This window comes from Typopeltis vanoorti, chromosome 3, assembly GCF_054136105.1.
Source record: "Typopeltis vanoorti isolate ZY-2024b chromosome 3, IOZ_Tvanoo_1.0, whole genome shotgun sequence".
Taxonomy (NCBI): domain Eukaryota; kingdom Metazoa; phylum Arthropoda; class Arachnida; order Uropygi; family Thelyphonidae; genus Typopeltis; species Typopeltis vanoorti.
Genome location: NC_143551.1, coordinates 30,195,581 through 30,216,763, shown reverse-complemented (window position 1 = coordinate 30,216,763; position 21,183 = coordinate 30,195,581). Strand labels below are relative to the sequence as shown.

Sequence of the window (21,183 nt, the reverse complement as noted above, 5' to 3'; positions counted from 1 at the left end):
GGCACAGTTTTTCCAAAATGTTGGTAATTCCTACATAGGTTTTTAAAAAAATTAGAAAAAAGCCAAAACGACGTATTTCCCTATACGTTGTTTTGACTTTTTCTAATTTTAAATAAATTAGAAAATTAAAATAAATTAAAAACACTATTTTAAGTTAAGGGATATTATATTATATCCCATATTGTTTCTTAGCCGAATACGAAACTCAAAGAGTTTCATGCCAAAAATAGAAACTATATAAAGTTTGGCGATTCCATTTCTATATTCGGCTAAGAAACAATATGGGATATAATATAATATCCCTTAACTTAAATAAGTTCATGTCGCCGAATTGAAGCCTTCGGCTCTTCATTATAATTAGTAATAAAAACACTATGTTTATTTTTGAAGTAAAACTTTAATTCCAACATTCTAAAATGTTATTTTTCTTGTTTTTCTGTTCACAAAATCGTCGATGACATTGTCGAAGTCTATTTCATCACTCAGTTGCTGTTTTTTAGACAGTATGGCAAGATTTCTTAAACGCCAAAAAAGTGCTGCTCATGGTGGATCCCCCCCAAGCTACGCCTCTGTAACTTAGTGGTCCATAGAATTGTTTTCGGCATTTTATCCTTGGGTTTAGAAAGGTTGAGAAACACTGATATCTGGTAATCCCTCAATTATCCACCCACATTGGGAGTACAATATGCCAGTAAGATAATTAAAGATTCATACATTTGTTATGAATAATTTGAGAGATCATCAAATTAAAACAGAATGCACTATGGCACAGTATGATTACTTTTCTTATTCATCCAAAGCAGCTAACAGTTTAATAATTTTGAAGTTATCCAGGCAACATGACAAGGCAAGTCAGCTTATTATTTATCCATAATTCTAGAAATTACATCTCAGGGCACTTATCAATCTGTTGCTAATTTATTCTTATATTTAATGGAGGAGGATGATTTTTAATTACCTATCTGCATATTTTAAATTGAAACTACAATGATATTTACTGTAACATTTTTTTTTTGTATTGCAATTATATAAAAATACCTCAAACTTTTTATAGGAATTCATGCGAAGAAGTTTTATGACACAAGACATGAATTCTAAGTATGGTTTTTATACTCAAATCACTATTTCACTGACTACGTTCATCAAACTCCCATTACATTCACAAATTCTCTAACATGACATTTCAAATATTTTGTGTCTTTTTTTTTTTTTTAAATTAAATACAGTCTCATAGTGAATTGAGCAATTCCAAAATGTAGATCTTGAATAGAGCTGTAATATTTCAATCATTTTGCAATGCATCATCATCAATTTCCTGACACGTTTCCTCATGGGATGTTTGGGATATTATGATAGTACTACATGAAAAAAGGCTACACCATTATTAACTTCCTACTAAAAATTTTTCTTCAAATTAATCTATTATCTATCAGGACTGCAGTATTGTCAAATCTCATATTTCAGTCTTCTAAAGCACTTCTTACTGTATCAATCCATCTAGGTCTTGGTCTTCCTTTGGCTATTTTTCTTGTCATTCTGGGAGAGAGGAAAAAAAAAAAAAATTGTTTTGCTAATCTTTCCTCTTCCATTCAGTTTAAGTGACCATATCACACTAGTTGCTAACATATTCCTGAATGCTGACAATGTTGACATAAGTTATTTCCAAATTTTTCTTAGAACTCTCATTTCTGTGATCTGTCTTTGATCAAATATTTTATTTTTAACCTGGCTGTCATATACAGAAGTGAAAATTGATTTGAATATCTTGTATACAGCTAATTTAGTGTATCGATTAATATCTCTCTCGTTCCACATTAATTTATTCACTTGACTTCCTACCATACCAAGTTTGCTTACTCTGTTATTTCCTTGCCTTCTTCACTAAAAATTTTGCCTGAAATGTTTTACTGTGCATAACTTCCAAAAACAAGATAAAAGGATCATCGAGAGTTGTGTTGGTTAATTTCATGGAAATAAAATCTCGAAACTAAATGTTCTGTGACTCCTGCTCTTTACCAATACATACATAATTTATGTCATGCCAAGATGAATCATCATCTAACATGCATACTTACGATCATATAGATTTGTCCTTTGCTACAGCAAGCTATAAATACAATATATGCAGAAGCTACACAGATTGTATTTTTTGTACAATGAATCCCTCTCCTTATACATTTTCCATTGCCTTAAAATTATAATTATTTCACATGTGGTTCACTGCAATTCATTTCATCTCATAGTAATTTATTGCAGCACTTATATACAGAAATCCTCTGAATTATTAGATATGCATTTTTTCCCCCTATTGAATCTCAGTCTTCATAACTTTTCTTGTCTGCCATAAAATTGCCACTCATGGATATGTGACATTCTCAAGGTTAACAGTTCACCAGTTTATTCCATCCTTTGTTAATTTAATATACCACAAAAATGTGGAAATCCTCTTAATTATTAAGTAATTATATATTCTGAAGTCAACAGATCCTTTCCACCTCTACCTAGCTTTAAATTCAATTGAAGACACAAAATAATTTACAGTGTGTCTACTCAATACACAAAAAAAAAAGTCCAAGACCATTTATTGTCCTGCCTCAAAAGCAAGTATAATGCAAGAAAACTGATAAGAGCCCAGCATAAATGTGTTATATGTTGACGGAATTAACAAGGAGTGCACATAAGTAAATATAAATATCAAATATTGCCAGAGTTGATTGCTCAATTCATTTAACAATTCACTCTGATAATCACTTTTTTAATAACTGTATACCAGAATAAAAATGTAAGGAAAAATAAATAAATTAATTATAGATATTATTTCTGGGAAAACTCCCATGTTACTCCTCTTAACAAACTATTATATTTACGGCTATTTGCCTGCTTCTGTTTAGGAGTGCCCAAGTTTAAATGCCATTGGCTCTTTTCTCACGGATTCTTAGGGCATTGTAGATGTATATTTATCAATAAATATATGTTGCATAGAGGACAAGAAATTTGCACATACCTTTTTCTTGGCGTTGTGGCTCTTCTTCTTTTGCGTTGTCCAAACTAGTGTGAGTGTGTGTGTGGGGGGGGATTTTGGCAAGTGGGAGAATTGAAATAACAAATGGAAAAAACCCGGGTTTTTTTTGAATAACATATATATACATATATATTATAAAGGATGGGCGGAGCAATTTTTATATTTATATGAGGTGGGAAAGGGTGAAAGGGGTTGAAAACAGCAACTGATTTTTAGATGGGGGGGAGGGGTTGACAGGGTGCGGTCTGTTTCGACTATTCTTGGTCGTCGTCGTCGTCTGAACACATGGAGGAAGTGGATGCTATGTCAGGTCGGGTAGGTGCTTCTGCTTTTGAAGTGTTTGTGTTATCGCCTATTGGTCGGGGTTGTGACCTCAATTTTATGTTGTGTAGCTTCCAAACCTCGGAGATTATGTAGGGCCTGTGTACGTTGATAGAGTTTGCATCACACTTTATGGCTATTGTTTCCGATATTCTAAGCATTGTTTCATTGTCTTGTCTATCTACTATGATGGCCTTGTCGATCTGCGGGGTATGTTTCTTTTCAAGGGGGTGGACAGCTATTTCCGTTTTTCTGAATACAAAGCACAGGAAAAACAAAAATAGCTGTCCACGCCCTTGAACATAATCTCCGAGTTTTGGAAGCTACACAACATAAAATTGAGGTCACAATCCCGACCAATAGGCGATAACACAAACACTTCAAAAGCAGAAGCACCTACCCGACCTGACATAGCATCCACTTCCTCCATGTGTTCAGACGACACCAAGAATAGTCGAAATGGACCGCACCCCGTCAAACCCCTTCTCCACCCCTAAAAATCAGTTGCTGTTTTCAACCCCTTTCACCCTTTCCCACCTCATATAAATATAAAAAACACTCTGCCCATCCCTTATAATATATATGTATATATATGTTATTCAAAAAAAAACCCCGGGTTTTATCCATTTGTTATTTCAATTTTCCCACTTGCCAACTCCCCCCCCCAACATACAGTAGTTTGGACAACGCGAAAGAAGAAGAGCCACAACACCCAGAAAAAGGTATGTGCAAATTTCTTGTCCTCTATGCAACATATATTTATTGATAAATATACATCTACAATGCCCTAAGAATCCGTGAGAAAAGAGCCAATGGCATTTAAACTGGGGCACTCCTAAACAGAAGCAGGCAAATAGCCGTAAATATAATATAATTAAATTTCATGTGAAGTAACTCAATGTGAGAATTTAGATGTTCCATGCTAGTCATTTTTAAGATATTTGTCTGGATGCAAACTTTTCCCCCTATTGTATATATCCTTTCATTTCTCATAAATTCAAAGCACATTGTTTTCTCTTTTTAAGTGAGACAAGGTGAAAGAAGATAGTTAACTAACCTGTGGGGTTGTGACTAAAACTGCACCATCTGGATTAACTGTTCTTAAATTCTCTGTAACAGTAATGTGTTCATCTGAAGTTCCAGGAGGAGTATCAATAACAAGATAATCAATATTTTTCCAACATACATCTGTTAAGAACTGCTTTATCATTGCTGTCAAACAAAAAACACATTAAAAAAAAGTAATGTTTCTGGAATTTCATAATTAATTTTCTTTAATAAATCAACAATTTCACACACACAATCCATTTTTGGAATAATGACTTCCATTTAAAAGTTCACAGTTAAGAGACACTTTCAAGACCATGGTTTTGAAAAATATCTTTCTAAACAGCCTATTATAGTTGTATTCTTTTTTTAAAAAAAAATGGAGGGTATCTGGCTAATTATTGCGCACTGATTTATTTCATTTACTCATTTTTATATTTTGCATACCTTTCTTTTTTTTTTTTTCTTTGTGTCTTCCAAACAATGCAAATCTTCTATAAACCTACAGTGCATTCATTTCATGGGTGAGTGAAGGTGTTTTTTAATTTTTTTAAAATGAATTTTCATATGTATGCTTTTTTTTGTATTTTTTCATTTATTTTTTTATATAATCCAGAAACTCTTCTCTAGAGACAAACATGGAATTTTATCAAGAACTCTTCAGGCCTCCAGGTGATGAAATCTATCTCACCTAAAGACATCACAAATGTCCATGCCCACAGCAGGATTCAAATCGACATCTGGTTCGTTAGACAGTAGATACACCAGCCAGTCAGCCAAGGAGACCAGCAATTTGGTATTTATGGTTGTTCTAATAAATTATGTGACATATATTGCACACATATAGCAAGATGAAATATATATACTCAAGAATATGACATAAGAATAATGGGTATTCTTTATGAGTAATGATAACAGTATGAGTGCTACAATTAAAGCAATACTACTAACCAATGCACATGGTAATGCTACAACATATGCTGTTATTGTTACATTATTTTTAAATACAGTAACATTCCATAAACAGACTACAGTCTGTTTATGGAATGAAGGGCTAGTAAGTTTCTGCAATTCTCATGGAAAAAAGAGAACTGACTTAAGATTTAAAAGTTGTATGGGAAAAAATTAAAACTTATTTTAACAACAAACTTTGCTTATACTGATTAATTTAAATTTAAAAAATATTACATACACAAAGTGATGACCAGCTTTAGCATACCTGCCTAACAGTACCTACTTTTATCCTCAGAATTGAATTGCTGTAACTCATTTAGGCATGTACTCCACAAGTATTCTGTAGGGATGCTCATTGTTGAAGGCCAACTAATTCTTGCAGTACCTCATAATCAGTGAATTAGTATCAATTGGATTAATATTTGTCCCAGATTTGTCCCTTTCAAAGTCATATTTAGATATCTTCCCACAACCACAGTGACCATCAGTGTCAGCTGAAAATAAAGCTGAAGAGTATACATCAAACCAGTATGAATTTTTCCCTTGAAATCTGTTGGTACACTTGAAAAAATTTTTAATAGTGGGCAGGAGATTTAAATGAAGTGAGATATAAAGTCCTTCATTCTAGCAAAATTTCTGTAAATTTAATTAGAGCAAGCATTTGGATCAGATATAGCAGTAGTATGACCATGGAAAAGAAGAGTGGAATTTCCAGAGATATCTTAGCTATGTCAAAGGACATGAAAGTGAGTTGAGGGAAGGGTATTCTACAGGAGAAGAAATGGAAACTTTTCAAGATTATGATCATCATCATCAAATTCCTGCCATGTACCCTCAAGGGGTGTACAGGATATGACAGTACTACATGAAAAAATTACATCATTACTAACTTCCTATCTACAATTTTCCTCCAAATCAGTCTGTTACTTGTCAAGACTCCAACATTATCAGATCTTATATTTCTATCGTCTAAGGCACTTTGTACCGTATCAATCCACCTATACCTTGGTCTTCCTCCGGGTCATTTTCCTGCCAACCTGGCAGAGAACACTTGTTTTGCTAATCTTTCCTCTCCCATTCTATTTAAGTGACCATACCATCTGAGATTAGCTCTGCTAACGCATTCCTGGATGCTGACAATGTCAAGTTCTTTCCTAATATCCTCATTTTTAATATGATATTGCCATTGATGCCATCTGTTCACGCCTCTAATCTTTCTCAGGACTCTCATATCTGCGGTCTCTAGTCTTTGGTCAAGTGTTTTACTTCTGACTCAGCTCTCAGATCCATAAGTTAAAATTGGTTTGAACACAGTCTTGCATACAGCTAATTTAGTGTTCCGACTAATTTCTTTCTTATTCCATATGAATTTATTCAATTGACTTCCCACGATACCAGCTTTGCTGATTCTGTTGTCTATTTCTATATTTAGTTTACCATCTTCAGTAAAAATTGTGCCTAAGTAGCTGAAATGTTTTACTTGTTCCACAGGTTCACCATTCACAACACAGTTGACATTTTCAATGATTCTGCCTATTTTCATTGTCTTTGTCTTTTTATTGCTGACCTTCATACCATATCTATTACAACAGCTATTCAATTTAGTCAGAGAATCTTGCAGACTTATAGCGGATTTATTTAGAAGTATAACATCATCTGCATAAAGCAAAGAGCTGACATTAACATCTCCAATTTTGATATCAGGTTTAATACCACATTCCTTCATAATGTGATCCATATAGATAATGAATAACAGAGGGGATAATGTACATCCTTGTCTCACACCAGATTTAACATTAAACCATCTTCCTGTACTTCCTTCAATTCTAACTGCTGACTCACAACTCAAATAAAGACTAAGTATTGCTTGATATAATGCCCCATTGACACCATATAACTGCAGCGTATTGAATAGCTTCTCTCTTGGCACCTTGTCATATGCCTTTTCCAAATCAACAAAAATTAAATACAGATCTTTGTTATATTCCCATGCTTTCTCGACTATTTGTCGTAAAGTGAAGATCTGATCCTGACAGCCTCTATTCGGCCTGAATCCAGCATGTTCTTCACCAAGCTTTTCTTCCACAATTCTTCTCAACCGTTTCTCAAGTATACTTGCATAGATCTTGCCAGGAACACTCAGTAGGGAAATACCTCTGTAATTCTCACATTCAGTTTTATTTCCCTTTTTATATATGGGTACTATGAGAGCTCTACTCCAATCATCGGGAATTCGTCCCTCTGTCCAGGCTTTCTGAACTATGCAGTGCAGCCACTGTAAGACTCTTATACCACCATACTTCAGCATTTCTGGTCGAATATCATCTACTCCTGCTGCCTTTCCACATTTCAAGCCTTTGATGGCTTTTTCTACTTCAAGTATGGATATGTATTCCTGACTGCATGCCTGGTCAGTGTTTTTTTATCACTGTGCTGTCATCACTGCTTGTTTCATTTAGCAGTTTTTCAAAGTAATTACTCCATACTTCAAGGATATCTTTTTCTCCTGTTTTCATGTCACCTTTATCATCTCTAATTCCTTTTACAGCACTCTTTCCTCCATTCCTAAGCTTCTTCAACAACCTCCAGAATATTTTGCCACCTTCTTGATATTTATTTTCTATATTCTTGCCAAAGTCCTCCCATGACTTTTGTTTAGCTAGTTTTACACACTGTTTAGCTTTCTTACATTTGTCTCTATATTCTGTAAGAGTAAAAGCTGACTTATTTGCCAGGAACTTTTGATATGCTTTCTTCTTTTCCTTCACTGCCTCTTTAACTTCCTGTGTCCACCAGGGAGTTCTGATTTTTTTATCTTTGCACACAACCTCACCACATGCCTCTCTGGCAGAATCAATCAATGTTTCCTTCAGAGTTTGCCACTGAATCTCCAAGGTTTGATTCCTGTTCTCAAACTCTTTCATTTTCTTTTCAATAATATTTCTGTATTTTAGTCTACAGTTTACATCTGAGAGCTGCTCAACTTTTATTCGCTTTAAAACTTTCTTACATGTTATTCTTTTCAATATGAAATTCAATTTTATCCTGCTCAAGACTAAATAGTGATCACTTCCAATTTCAAATCCTCTGTACACTCTGGTGTCCTGCACCAGGGAGAAAACATCACTATCAACAATAACATAGTCAATGAGACTTTTCTTATTCCTAGCCTCTTCTCTCCATGTGAATTTGTGCACATTTTTATGTTGGAACATGGTGTTAGTAATAACCAGTCCATGTCCTGAGCAGAAATCCAACAGATATTTGCCATTATTATTAGCTTTGCTCTTTTCTCCAAATTTTCCCAAAATATTTTTGTATGTCTCGCAATCATTTCCTACCCTACTATTTAGATCCCCAACAAGGACCAACTTTTCCTTTTTCATTGTGTCAGTTGCTTTTTCTAAAGCCTCAAAAAATTCCTCCACTTCTACCTTAGTAGAACCTTCTGTGGGACCATAGGCACAAATAAGTCTCATTGTCCAGTTCCCCATTCTCATATTTGCCCACATTACTCTACTTGAGACTGACTGCCATTCAAGAAGATTAGCCTCGTATTTTGTGTTGAATACTATGGCTACTCCTTCTTTTCCTTGATTGTTATTGCCTGAATATAACATTTTGTATTTATTGCTCAGAAAGATCTCACCAGTTTTGGTCTTTTTTGTTTCAGTCACCCCTATTATGTCGATCTGGTACTTATCTAATTCCTCAGCTAGCTCCATTTCTTTGCCATTCAGGCTTCTTACGTTGATAGTACTGATCTTTAACTCTGGTGATGTTGAGTTGGGGTTTGTTTTCAGATTTGTTCCAGTAGCTGACTTTTTGCTGTTCGCCCTGGTTCCCTGGCGAAAACAACGGGGGCCTTGTTTAACCGGGCGACGCCCCAGCCGGCATGAAATTTTGTCATGTTGTACCATCATTTTTTATTTTGGTTTAACCAATAAGAATACAATTTGGTGGGCTAAATCCCAAATTGCCAGCCCATCCTCGTTCGTTCAGTATCAAAGTAGATACCCAACAGGGTGCACCACGAGAAGGTGAGGATTGGACATTAGGTCAGAAGCCCTGGTCGGTTCTCCGCATTCCTTTAAAGGCTATGTGGAGGTCTCCTCTCAGTTATACAGCTTTGACCCTTAAGCACCCCAAGATTATGATCTAAGTTACCTAAAAGTTATCTGAGTAATCAAAAAAAAAGATCAAGTATATGGAAGACAATCATGAACATCCACGCCTACAGTGGGATTGAAACCCACAGTGTATTGGATAGAGAGTGGGTACGCTAATCACTTCGCCAACCAGGCTGGCAAGTACCATGTATCATGGTACTAATCAGCACATAGCACAACTGGAATAAAGAACATCTGTCAGCTCAAGAGGTGGAAGATAGGGTACAAAAGACATCCATCACTTTACATTACTTATCTTGCAAATGTCGTACATGAAATTTAACATGTACGACATGTACATAAATTTGACAAGAAATTTAGTAAACTAAATTTCTTGTCAAATATGAGCCCCAAGAACTTAGCATTTGGTGCAACTGGGATTAGTGTGTATCCCAGTTCTGAATTCTGGATTGTGATGATGATGACCAAATCTGAAGCAAAAATGCACACAAATTACCTTCTGCTGGGAGAATCTGAACCTTGCAGTGTCCAATTTTAAAGATGGTCAAATACCTTGCTGCCTTTCTATGACCCTCATATTGCATAAATGACAAGATGGTGACATCATCCACATAAAAGGCACTTTACATTTAGGAGAAATTGCTCAGTTATTGGGTCAACTTTGCAGTTGAAAGCATGAAGTTCCCACTTGAATGATTTGTTTTGAAAAAAAGTTCCCGATAAACAGAGGGAAATTCCCTCTGAGACCAAAGTTGTGTAGAGCTTTCAATATTTAAATGATACTAAGTGTGTTCATGTTTTGGAAAAGCATCTCTAATGGATATTTCCAGTTGGACTATATGATTGGTCATTCAATGATACTGTGTTCTTGAAAAAAAAAGGTTGTTTCTATTCAGAAACTATAAAAAATGATCCTCTTCAATTCCCAGTGGGATTTGAACCTACAGTCTATTGGACTCATAGTGGGTATACTAATCACTTGGCCAACCAGGCTGGCAACTACCATGTATCATGGTACTAATCAGCACATGGTTAATCATTCCTTTCAGATCCTTGCACAAGTAACTGGTCAGAGCAATTTGTTTATAGTTTATCAGGAATTCTGGATCTTTCCCAGGATTAGGAAAGGCAATAATAATCACCTTTCGTTAGGTATCCATAAACATTTTTCACAGAAGATTCTACTGAACAGGTACAAGAGTTGATCCATGGCAGATGGCAACAGATGTCTCATCATCTCATAATGAATGTTATCTGGTCCAGTGCCACAGCAGTTGGGCAACATTTAAGCAAAGCAGCTTTCATTTCTTGTTTTGCAAATAACCTGTTGAGTCTTTTGTGCCATCAAAAATGTTGCCAATATTTTAGCAAAAATTGCCCCAAATGTGTTAACAATTGTGCATCTATTAAGTTAGAGGATGGAAAGTGGTATATCTGTCCTTCATTTTCTGGATTTTATCCCAGACTTCTCTGCTGTCAGTTACTTTTGTTATAGAAGATGTATATCGGATTCAGGATTTCTTTTGGCTTTGACAACAGATGTGACTTGCTCAAGCTTGAGCACGTTTGAAAGCAATGATTTGTTTCTTGTGGGAGTATTTGCAGAAGATACTTCAAGTTTTTTTTCTGAGCTTCCTGTGCTGTTGAGCAATCAGTGGTCCAACACAGTTTAGGGTAAAGTGAAAATAACTAATATTTTAGGAATTGCAGTTGTGGTGGTTTGTGTAATACTCTGTCAAATGAGTCATTGCATCACTGATAAGAGAAGAATTGACTATAGCAAAATCAAATCAAACCAGAACTCTTTGCCCAGCAGGGAACCACACATGAATACCCACTCTCTGGCAAGCAATGACTGTGCACTGGAGTGGAACATCAAGGCTACTCCAGATACCATATCAGCACCACAGCAAGTATTGGGCCATATCTGTGGACTAACTGCAGCACCACTGACCCTTGCAGGCAAATATACTAGCCAAATGATTCTGGCTGGTCCACCCATTACTGACCATTTGCCAAAGCAGAGGCCAGAGTAGTGCGACTACCATACCCCCCCCTTCCCCTTTCTGGATGTCCATGGGTTGCACCACATGACAAACACAGCAGCAACGATTTAGATTCCAATGGTGATGGTCTGGAAGATAAGACAGAAAATAAACCAAAAAAAAATATCTCAGGAGTAGTTGGGTGATAAATATAGGAAGAAAAGCCTAGAAAAAATAAGGACAAAAAGTACCATCACCAGTACCATAACTAACAGGTCCAGAACAACAACAACAACAAAGTGCCTGCCTCACATGGAGGGGAAACATCAGGGACATCTAGCCCTAGAAGGATTGACTATGAGCACCCTTCACCTATACAAAGAGTGCTTAAGATAAGGAAAGAATCCTAACTTCACTACTCTAATAGCATTGAGCAGAAGAGAACAAACCCAGCTGGGAGAGACATCATTAGAGACATCATTACCCTTACTACTAAGATGATAGCCTCCAGGACAATGTCCACAGATCCTTATTCAACAAATTCGGACATCCCACCACATCTGCTACCTAGATGATGCACTCTCAAGATCAGGTTCTCTGACAGATTTATTAAATATATGGGAGAAAAATCTCACTATTCTGGGTTATTACTTACTGATCTTTTAATTTTCCTCAAATATGCACTGACAAATTCTCGATCTGCCATTTTCTAGTATGGAATATCAGATCATAAATATTCACAATTATCACCTTTGTGACAGAAAAATAAAGGAATAACAGAGAATTACTTTGAAAAGGACGGAGTGGTTGTTATATGCTTGAATATCTTGTTGTTAAAATTGTGGAGCTAACGAAAAAATTTTCTTGGCATGGTTTTTTCACTAATTAGGTACAAGTAGATGAATTATGATGAGTTGCTGGATACAAAACTAGAGTAGAGCAGGAAAGTGGAATTTGAGCAATAGTGTCTGTTTCACAAATACAAAAGGTGCTAATAGCTTTCAAATATATTATTATTATCTGAAACCTTCAGGGAGTCAAGGACTCAATGAAGGAGGTTATTCATCGCCCAAACAAGTTCTCATACATCTCTTAATCTCATTCATACTAGATACACTGCTTCAAGAGGCAAACATTCCACTCGTCCACTACTCTGGGAGAGAAAAATCTAGTTCTTATCTCTTTCTTAACTGCAAATAAACTTAACTTCCATGGATGCCTCCCCCCCCCCATGTTCTCTCCCTCAGCTTCCATATAACAAACAATTTCATCAGGATGATATACTATAATACCCAAACAGAAGTTCATAAACCTCTATTAAAATCTTTGTAACTCTTCTTTGCACCCTTTCCATAGCTTCTTTATCTGCTCTGAACTCAAGAGACCAAATCTGAATATGGCAGTCCAAGTGCAATCTTATCAAGGTCTTTTTTAAGAGGCAAAATGACTTCCTTATCCTAACATGACGTGATTCATTTCAACAGTGCTATTATCCTCGGAACTGTATTATCCTCCTGCAATTTTTGCTATGTAACCTTTGAACTTCAAATTCCTATCCATCATAATACCAAGATCCCTAGCCTCATCAGATTCTTGTAGCATAACACTGCTAATATAATGCTATTGAAAATCTCATCATGCTAAAGTGATTAACTTTAGATTTACTAACACTGAACTGATAGTCATCATTCATCCAAATTTCAAGCCTATACAAATCATTCTGTAAGTGCTGGATAATCTTTGCACCATCAGCAAACAACTGAACATCAATTAGACCCTTCCTAATTGATGTATAGATTGAACAACAATGGTTCGAGGACAGGTCACTTTAGTCTTGCAGATTCGCATCCACCATATACCACATTTTGATACCTGTCTCTCAACCCTCTACTTATCCAATTCAAGAGTTTATATTCTGAACCCATATTCTCCAGTTTATGCAACAGCCTTTCATGTGGTATCCTATCAAAAGCTTTAGTAAAATTCAACAATATCAGAGTGTATCCGTTCTCCCTTTCTCCAAGTCAGCTGTAATACTGTTATAAAATATGATCAATTGCTAAGCATGACCTCTCTTTAGTAAACTTCTGATGTTCCTTGCAGAGTATAGCTTGTCAATCCATTTCTGTATACAAGTTGTTACGAACTTCTCTAAAATCTTCACCACTACTCCAGAGATATTGACAGATCAGTAGTGAGACACACACTGGTTTTTGCACCACCCTTGTACTACAGAATATCCTTTCCATTCTTATGGTGTCTTTCCTGAGATGAGACTCAAGTTATACAAATACGTCAAAGGCCTAACCAATTTGTATGAATGTTCTTTTTGCATATATGATGATACTGCATCTGTCCCTATTGATGAATTCTTATTCAGATTATGCAACAGCTCTTCATTGTCATTCTCATGCCCCTCTATCTTTTCATTCAATGTCATGTTACATGCACCTGGTTGATATATCTTATTAAAGGACTCATTAACTGAACAATCTCGCCAGCTTCTGACACAAGAGTACTATCTGCATTCAGTAAAGTTATTCTTTCACATTCATTTTTTCTTTTACTTGCAACATAAGGATAAAATTCATTTTGATTGTCTTTAGCCTGCATGGTTAATTTCTTTTCATACTCCGGTTTAGCTTTTTTGCATGATACTTATAATTTTTCTGGCCTACGCTTTATATATTTCATTACTCTTCTCACTCTTATTCTCATGATATTCCTTCCACATCATTTTCTTGGGAATCTCTTGCTTAATAAGGTTATACAACCATTTCATTCTGAACCTTTGTTGTTTAAACTCTAGAAATACATTCAGATACCACCTCATTTAAGCACTTTTTCAAGATTCTCATGCTGATGTCTTTTCCACTTAGTAACTAATATCATGGGACCTAAAATAGTATTCTCCTAGTTGGTCATAATTTCCACCTTTGTAGTTCAGCATGCAACCTGTTCTAACTGGGACATCTATATAAATATCTACTTCCCAGGAAAGTATGTATGATCACTGTCACCAACTGGTGGTAAAATAGTCATATTCTTAACTGAGACCCCTTCTGATGTTATGATCAAATTTAACACTCTTTTATCTCGAGCTACTTCTTTCACATGCTGCTTAAGAAAGTCAACAACTCAGTAAATTCTCTTTCATTCTTATCATACGATTTCACTTCTACTCAATCGATGTTTGGATAATTTAAGTCACCATGATTACTCATTTAGTACCCATCAGGGTAATATGGCAAAGCATTTCATTTCCCAGCAAATGAATTGCCAAATCTGTAGCAACAGCCCACCGCATATTTCATCCTGTTAGCCTTAAACTCATTGCTACGTAGAATATTATTACATTATTGCTTTCATGCATTTCTAGCCTAACATTCTCGACTCAGGCCATCTGGTATCATTAGTAACACCCCCCCCCCACCTTCTCTCCTATTTCTTCTGTAGTTTGTAAAATTACTATACCCTTTACAGTCAATCACACTTACAACATCTGATTCTGATAGCAAGCTGACTAATGCCAACAATCTTAGGCCACAACATATTCAATAAAGCAACAAACTCAATCTCTTTGTTTTGGATGCTCCTGGCATTTGTATACAGACATAACTAATTACCACCTGGCTGTTTCTTATACTTAGATCTACAGTTTGCTTGGCCATGTTGGATAACTTTCTCTTTTCCTTCCCTGGATACACTGAAAGTTTGTAATCCAAAGTGTACATTTCAATCCCTTTACAAGATACACCATGGTCAGTGCCACTCATATGATTATCATATTTGCATACTACAGCTGAACTTAGACACACACATTCTTGCTGTTCCTCCCATAATGATCTAGTTTTCCTAACTCTGCATTAGGTCTTTTTTCCCGGCATATGGTACCAGGAAAAATTGCTTACCTCAGTAAGTAATTTTTCCCGGCACCATATGCCAAATCCATTCAAGAGCAGGCTGTCCCTCTTATAAAAGTATTTTCTACCAACAAGCACACACTCTACGCATCTAAAAACTTGCATCCATTTCTTCTACAGCCTGTGCATTGAATTACTTGCTATCATAGCCTTCCTTCTTACCTTCAGTTGAAAAAAACCCTTTACTTCAAAGAAATGTTCATCACATCATCATCCCTAATGAACCTGCTGGAACTTCTCCAACCAAACGGGATATATCACATTATCCTTCTAAGTATATAACAGAAGTGCCCTGATTATGTGGACTTACAGAATAAGGGCCTGGATTTAGAAACTGAGAAAGTATCAAAAATCTGATCTAGGGACTAAGGTCAGGACCAAGAGTCTGCAAATTAATGGAATAGTGAAAATCAGATGCATCTAGCAACTGAGCCTAACAATGGGAGATAACCTAGTACATAGAACCAGTACATTTTGTATAACAACCAATCCACCTAAACGTCCAACAATTAGCACAATTTCTATACTTGAAAGATTATATTTAAAATTTTACAGAATTTTAATCAGAATTTTATAGTGGCTTGCAATAACAAACAGAAATACAACGGCAATCTGCATTTCTAGAAATAAAAAAAAAACTACAAGTAACTGCAAAATTCATCAAGTAAATCTGTTTAAAATCTTCAGTGTTAACATTTACTGATTATATTATTGATTTCTTTCATCACATCATATAAATTAATTTTGCTACAGGTACTGCAGAGCTTTTAGTACAGGCACTCAATCTGGCAATTTATTATGATCAAAGTGTTGTAAACAACTGCATTACCCAGAATGATATCAACAGTGACTTAGCAGACAGTCAATTTGAGGTTGTTGAAGTGGAAGTTGAGGATGACATATACAGTTCGATGTCCTTATAGGGAGGGGGTTTCAGAAGCAAGAAAGCAATCATGAAATGTAATGGCAAATTATCTCAATGAATATAATATGATGATCACTGCAAGTGATTTTAATTATGTGGACATAGGAAGAGAAGCAAAAATTGGAATTCATACAACTGTTGGAGACAGTTGCCTTAAGCAGAATGTGATGATGTTGCAGTGTACTAGTTTTGGTTATAGTATTAAAGAATGTATTTGTAAATGAACTAACTATCCTGAATTGCTGAGATTGACTATGCAATTCTGACCTTCAGGTCACCTTTCAAGGTGGCTAAGCATGAGGAGGTTTCAGTTAAGAACAGGTATATGTTGAACTACACTACAGAGCAGAGAATAATGACCAACTTAGAAGACAGTTTGATACAGTGCATGGTGGCAGATGTTGCAAGGGATGGAAGTCAGTAATGCACAGAAAATAGTAAAGGAGTGTTTGAGAAGTAATATCTGATTACATGCCCAGGGATATGAATAAATCAGATGGGAGAAGTTAAATAGCTGAGTAATTTCATCCATTAATCTCATTAAATAAGAGTTATGAATAAAAGAACAATGATGTGGAGAAACTTTTGAAGATGAGCAATGAACAGACCAAAAACATTGGTCTAATGCAGTGTTTCTCAAACTTTTCCTACAAAAGAACACTTCACAAATCCTGAAATTTTAACGGAACACCGTTAGAGTCGAGTATCATCAGTCTTGTATTCAATGTGAAGCTAAGCGCACCCTATCACTGAAGTAGGCTGTATCGCATCATAAAAATGCGACAGCGCACACTACAGGTGTGCCGAGCCACAGCGCATCGCACTGACCTTGCTTGTGACCGCACGTTTCCTAGAATAGATACTTCCGTACTTCACTCAAGCTCAGAGGTGTCAACAACTGCGGGCGGCTGAGTCAAGGCCAGCTGTGCTGGTTTTAATAGCACAATCCACACACAAAGTGATGAGTGCCTGATTTTCAAACATGTTTGAACTTGTTGCAGCATTTAAAACCATTCCAGGCTCATATTAATTTTGATCATTTTTCATGAAACACTGGTGTTCTGCGGAACATAGTTTGGGAAATGCTGGTCTAATGTATAAGCTAGAAGAATGGCAAGCATGTTAATGAAAATTAGTTGATGAAAAGGCAGATGACCAAGTAAAGGAAATCCTACAGATATTACTATATAGAAAAAAAAAAGAAAGGCATTTTAATAACACCTGAAAAGCACTAAAAAAAAAATTGAGCCAAAATACTGTTTTTTTTACAATAATTAGATAAAACATTACATAAGCAATATACATGACTATTTTGGTTTAAATAATAAGAATACAATTTGGTCAGCTAAATCCCAAATTGCCAGCCCATCCTCATTCGTTCAGTATCCAAGTAGATACCCAACAGGGTGCACCACGAGAAGGTGAGGATTGGACATTAGGTCAGAAGCCCTGGTCAGTTCTCCGCATTCCTTTAAAGGCTATGTGGAGGTCTCCTCTCAGTTATACAGCTTTGACCCATAGCAGAGTAGGATATGATTGTGAGACATACAAAAATATTTTGGGAAAATTTGGAGAAAAGAGCAAAGCTAATAATAATGGCAAATATCTGTTGGATTTCTGCTCAGGACAAAAATGTGCACAAATTCACATGGAGAGAAGAGGCAAGGAATAAGAAAAGTCTCATTGACTATGTTATTGTTGATAGTGATGTTTTCTAACTGGAGCAGGACACCAGAGTGTACAGAGGATTTGAAATTGGAAGCAATCACTATTTAGTCTTGAGCAGAATAAAATTGAATTTCATATTGAAAAGAATAACATGTAAGAAAGTTTTAAAGCGAATAAAAGTTGAGCAGTTCTCAGATGTGAACTGTAGACTAAAATACACAAAGATTATTGAAGAAAAAATGAAAGAGTTTGAGAACAGGAATCAAACCTTGGAGCTTCAGTGGCAAACTCTGAAGAAAACATTGATTAATTCTGCCAGAGAGGCATGTGGTGAGGTTGTCTGCAAGGATAAAAAAATCAGAACTCCCTGGTGGACACAGGAAGTTAATGAGGCAGTGAAGGAAAAGAAGAAAGCATATCAAAAGTTCCTGTCATATAAGTCAGCTTGTGCTCTTAGAGAATATAGAGATAAATGCAAGAATGCTAAACACTGTGTAAAACTAGCTAAACAAAAGTCATGGGAGGACTTTGGCAAGAATATAGAAAATAAATATCAAGAAGGTGGCAAAATATTCTGGAGGTTGTTGAAGAAGCTTAGGAATGGAGGAAAGAGTGCTGTAAAAGAAGTTAGAGATGATAAAGGTGACATGAAAACGGGAGAAAAAGATATCCTTGAAATATGGAGTAATTACTTTGAAAAACTGCTAAATGAAACAAGCAGTGATGACAGCACAGTGGTAAAAAAACACTGACCAGGCATGCAGTCAGGAATACATATCCATACTTGAAGTAGAAAAAGCCATCAAAGGCTTGAAATGTGGAAAGGTAGCAGGAGTAGATGATATTCGACCAGAAATGCTGAAGTATGGTGGTATAAGAATCTTAGTGGCTGCACTGCATAGTTCAGAAAGTCTGGACAGAGGGACGAATTCCCGGCGATTGGAGTAGAGCTCTAACAGTGCCCATATATAAAAAGGGAAATAAAACTGAATGTGAGAATTACAGAGGTATTTCCCTACTGAGTGTTCCTGGCAAGATCTATCTATGCAAGTATACTTGAGAAACGGTTGAGAAGAATTGTTGAAGAAAAGCTTGGTGAAGAACAAGCTGGATTTAGGCCGAATAGAGGCTGTCAGGATCAGATCTTCACTTTACGAGAAACAGTGGAGAAAGCATGGGAATATAACAGAGATCTGTGTTTAAGTTTTGTCGATTTGGAAAAGGCATATGACAAGGTGCCAAGAGAGAAGCTATTCAATACGCCACAGTTATATGGTGTCAATGGGGCATTATATCAAGCAATACTTAGTCTTTATTTGAGTTGGAAGTCAGCAGTTAGAATTGAAGGAAGTACATGAAGATGGTTTAATGTTAAATCTGGTGTGAGACAGGATGTACATTATCCCCTCTGTTATTCATTATCTATATGGATCACATTATGAAGGAAAGTGGTATATGCGTATAGCGGAAGATGTTATACTTCTAAATAAATCCGCTACAAGTCTGCAAGATTCTCTGACTAAATTGAATAGCTGTTGTAATAGATATGGTATGGTATGGTCAGCTATAAAAAGACAAAGACAATGAAAATAGGCAGAATCATTGAAAATGTCAACTGTGTTGTGAATGGAGAACCTGTGGAACAAGTGAAACATTTCAGCTATTTAGGCACAATTTTTACTGAAGATGGTAAACTAAATATAGAAATAGACAACAGAATCAGCAAAGCTGGTATGGTGGGAAGTCAATTGAATAAATTTATATGGAATAAGAGAGAAATTAGTCAAAACACTAAATTAGCTGTATACAAGACAGTGTTCAAACCAGTTTTAACTTATGGATCTGAGAGCTGGGTCAGAAGTAAAACACTTGACCAAAGACTAGAGACCGCAGATATGAGAGTCCCGAGAAAGATTATATGCGTGAACAGATGGCATCAATGGCAATATCATATTAAAAACGAGGATATTAGGAAAGAACTTGACATTGTCAACATCCAGGAATGTGTTAGCAGAGCTAATCTCAGGTGGTATGGTCACTTAAACAGAATGGGCGAAGAAAGATTAGCAAAACAAGTGTTCTCTGCCAGGTTGGCAGCAAAACGACCCAGAGGAAGACCAAGATATGGTGGATCGATATGGTACAAAGTGCCTTAGACGATATAAATATAAGATCTGATAATGTTGGAGTCTTGACAAGTAACAGACTGATTTGGAGGAAAATTGTAGATAGGAAGTTAGTAATGATGTAATTTTTTTCATGTAGTACTATCATATCCTGTACACCCGTTGAGGGTACATGGCAGGAATTTGATGATGATGATGATGACGATGATGAAAGAATACAATTTACGTCGCCATTACGAAACGAATCATGAAGAAAAGTTACAGTTTCTGAAATCTGGCTTACAACGACAACAAAATTTTTTTCTGAAGGAAATAAATCCAGTGAAGCAACAGTTCACACAAGTTTTGCTCTCATGCACATCATTGCAAAACGATCAAAACCATTTACTGATGGCAAATTCCTTAAAGATTGTTTGATTAAGTCTGCTGATCTTTTTTGTCCTGACAAACAACAATTATTTAAAAATATTAGTTTGTCAGCCAACACAGTAGCGGAACGTATTAACGAAATTGCTAGTGATTTACGATGTCAGTTAAAAGAAAAAAGTATAGATTTTGCAGCATTCTCAATAGCAGTTGATGAGAGTACTGAGATTACAGATATAGCACAACTTGCTGTTTTTGTGCAGGGTGTTACTGATGAATTTGAAGTAATTGAGGAATTATTGGAAATAATTCCTATGAAAGGTAAAACTGGTGTACAGGATATTTTTTCTGAAATAAAAACTGTAATAGATAAATATAAATTAAGTTGGGATAAAATGGTTGGATTTGCAAGTGATGGTGCAGCTGCTATGGTTGATAAAAAAAATGGAGTAGCGGTAAAATTAAGAAATATAGCGAAAGAAGATAAATTTCAGAATACATTTTGCACTATATTGTATTATTCATCAAGAAGCACTTTGTGCCAAAAGTTTGCAGATGGATAATGTTATGGAAACAGTACCTAAAACAGTCAACTTTATCCGTGAACGAGCTCTGAATCATTGAGAATTTGTTGCATTGCTTGAAGAAATTGAAAATGAGTACAGAGAAATGATTTATTATAATGAAGTGAGGTGGTTAAATCGAGGAGCTGTATT

At 35.8% G+C, this 21,183-nt stretch overlaps 1 protein-coding gene across 1 annotated transcript in view; it reads right to left on the bottom strand.

Moving 5' to 3' along the window:
• The window catches only part of Nubp2 (NUBP iron-sulfur cluster assembly factor 2), a 103,552-nt gene that overhangs the window by 34,212 nt on the left and 48,157 nt on the right, over positions 1-21,183 (bottom strand). Inside the window, exon 5 of the mRNA XM_090415512.1 lies at positions 4,401-4,555. Within this exon, the coding sequence (XP_090271638.1) occupies positions 4,401-4,555 (155 nt within the window). The remainder of the gene's footprint in view (positions 1-4,400; positions 4,556-21,183) is intronic.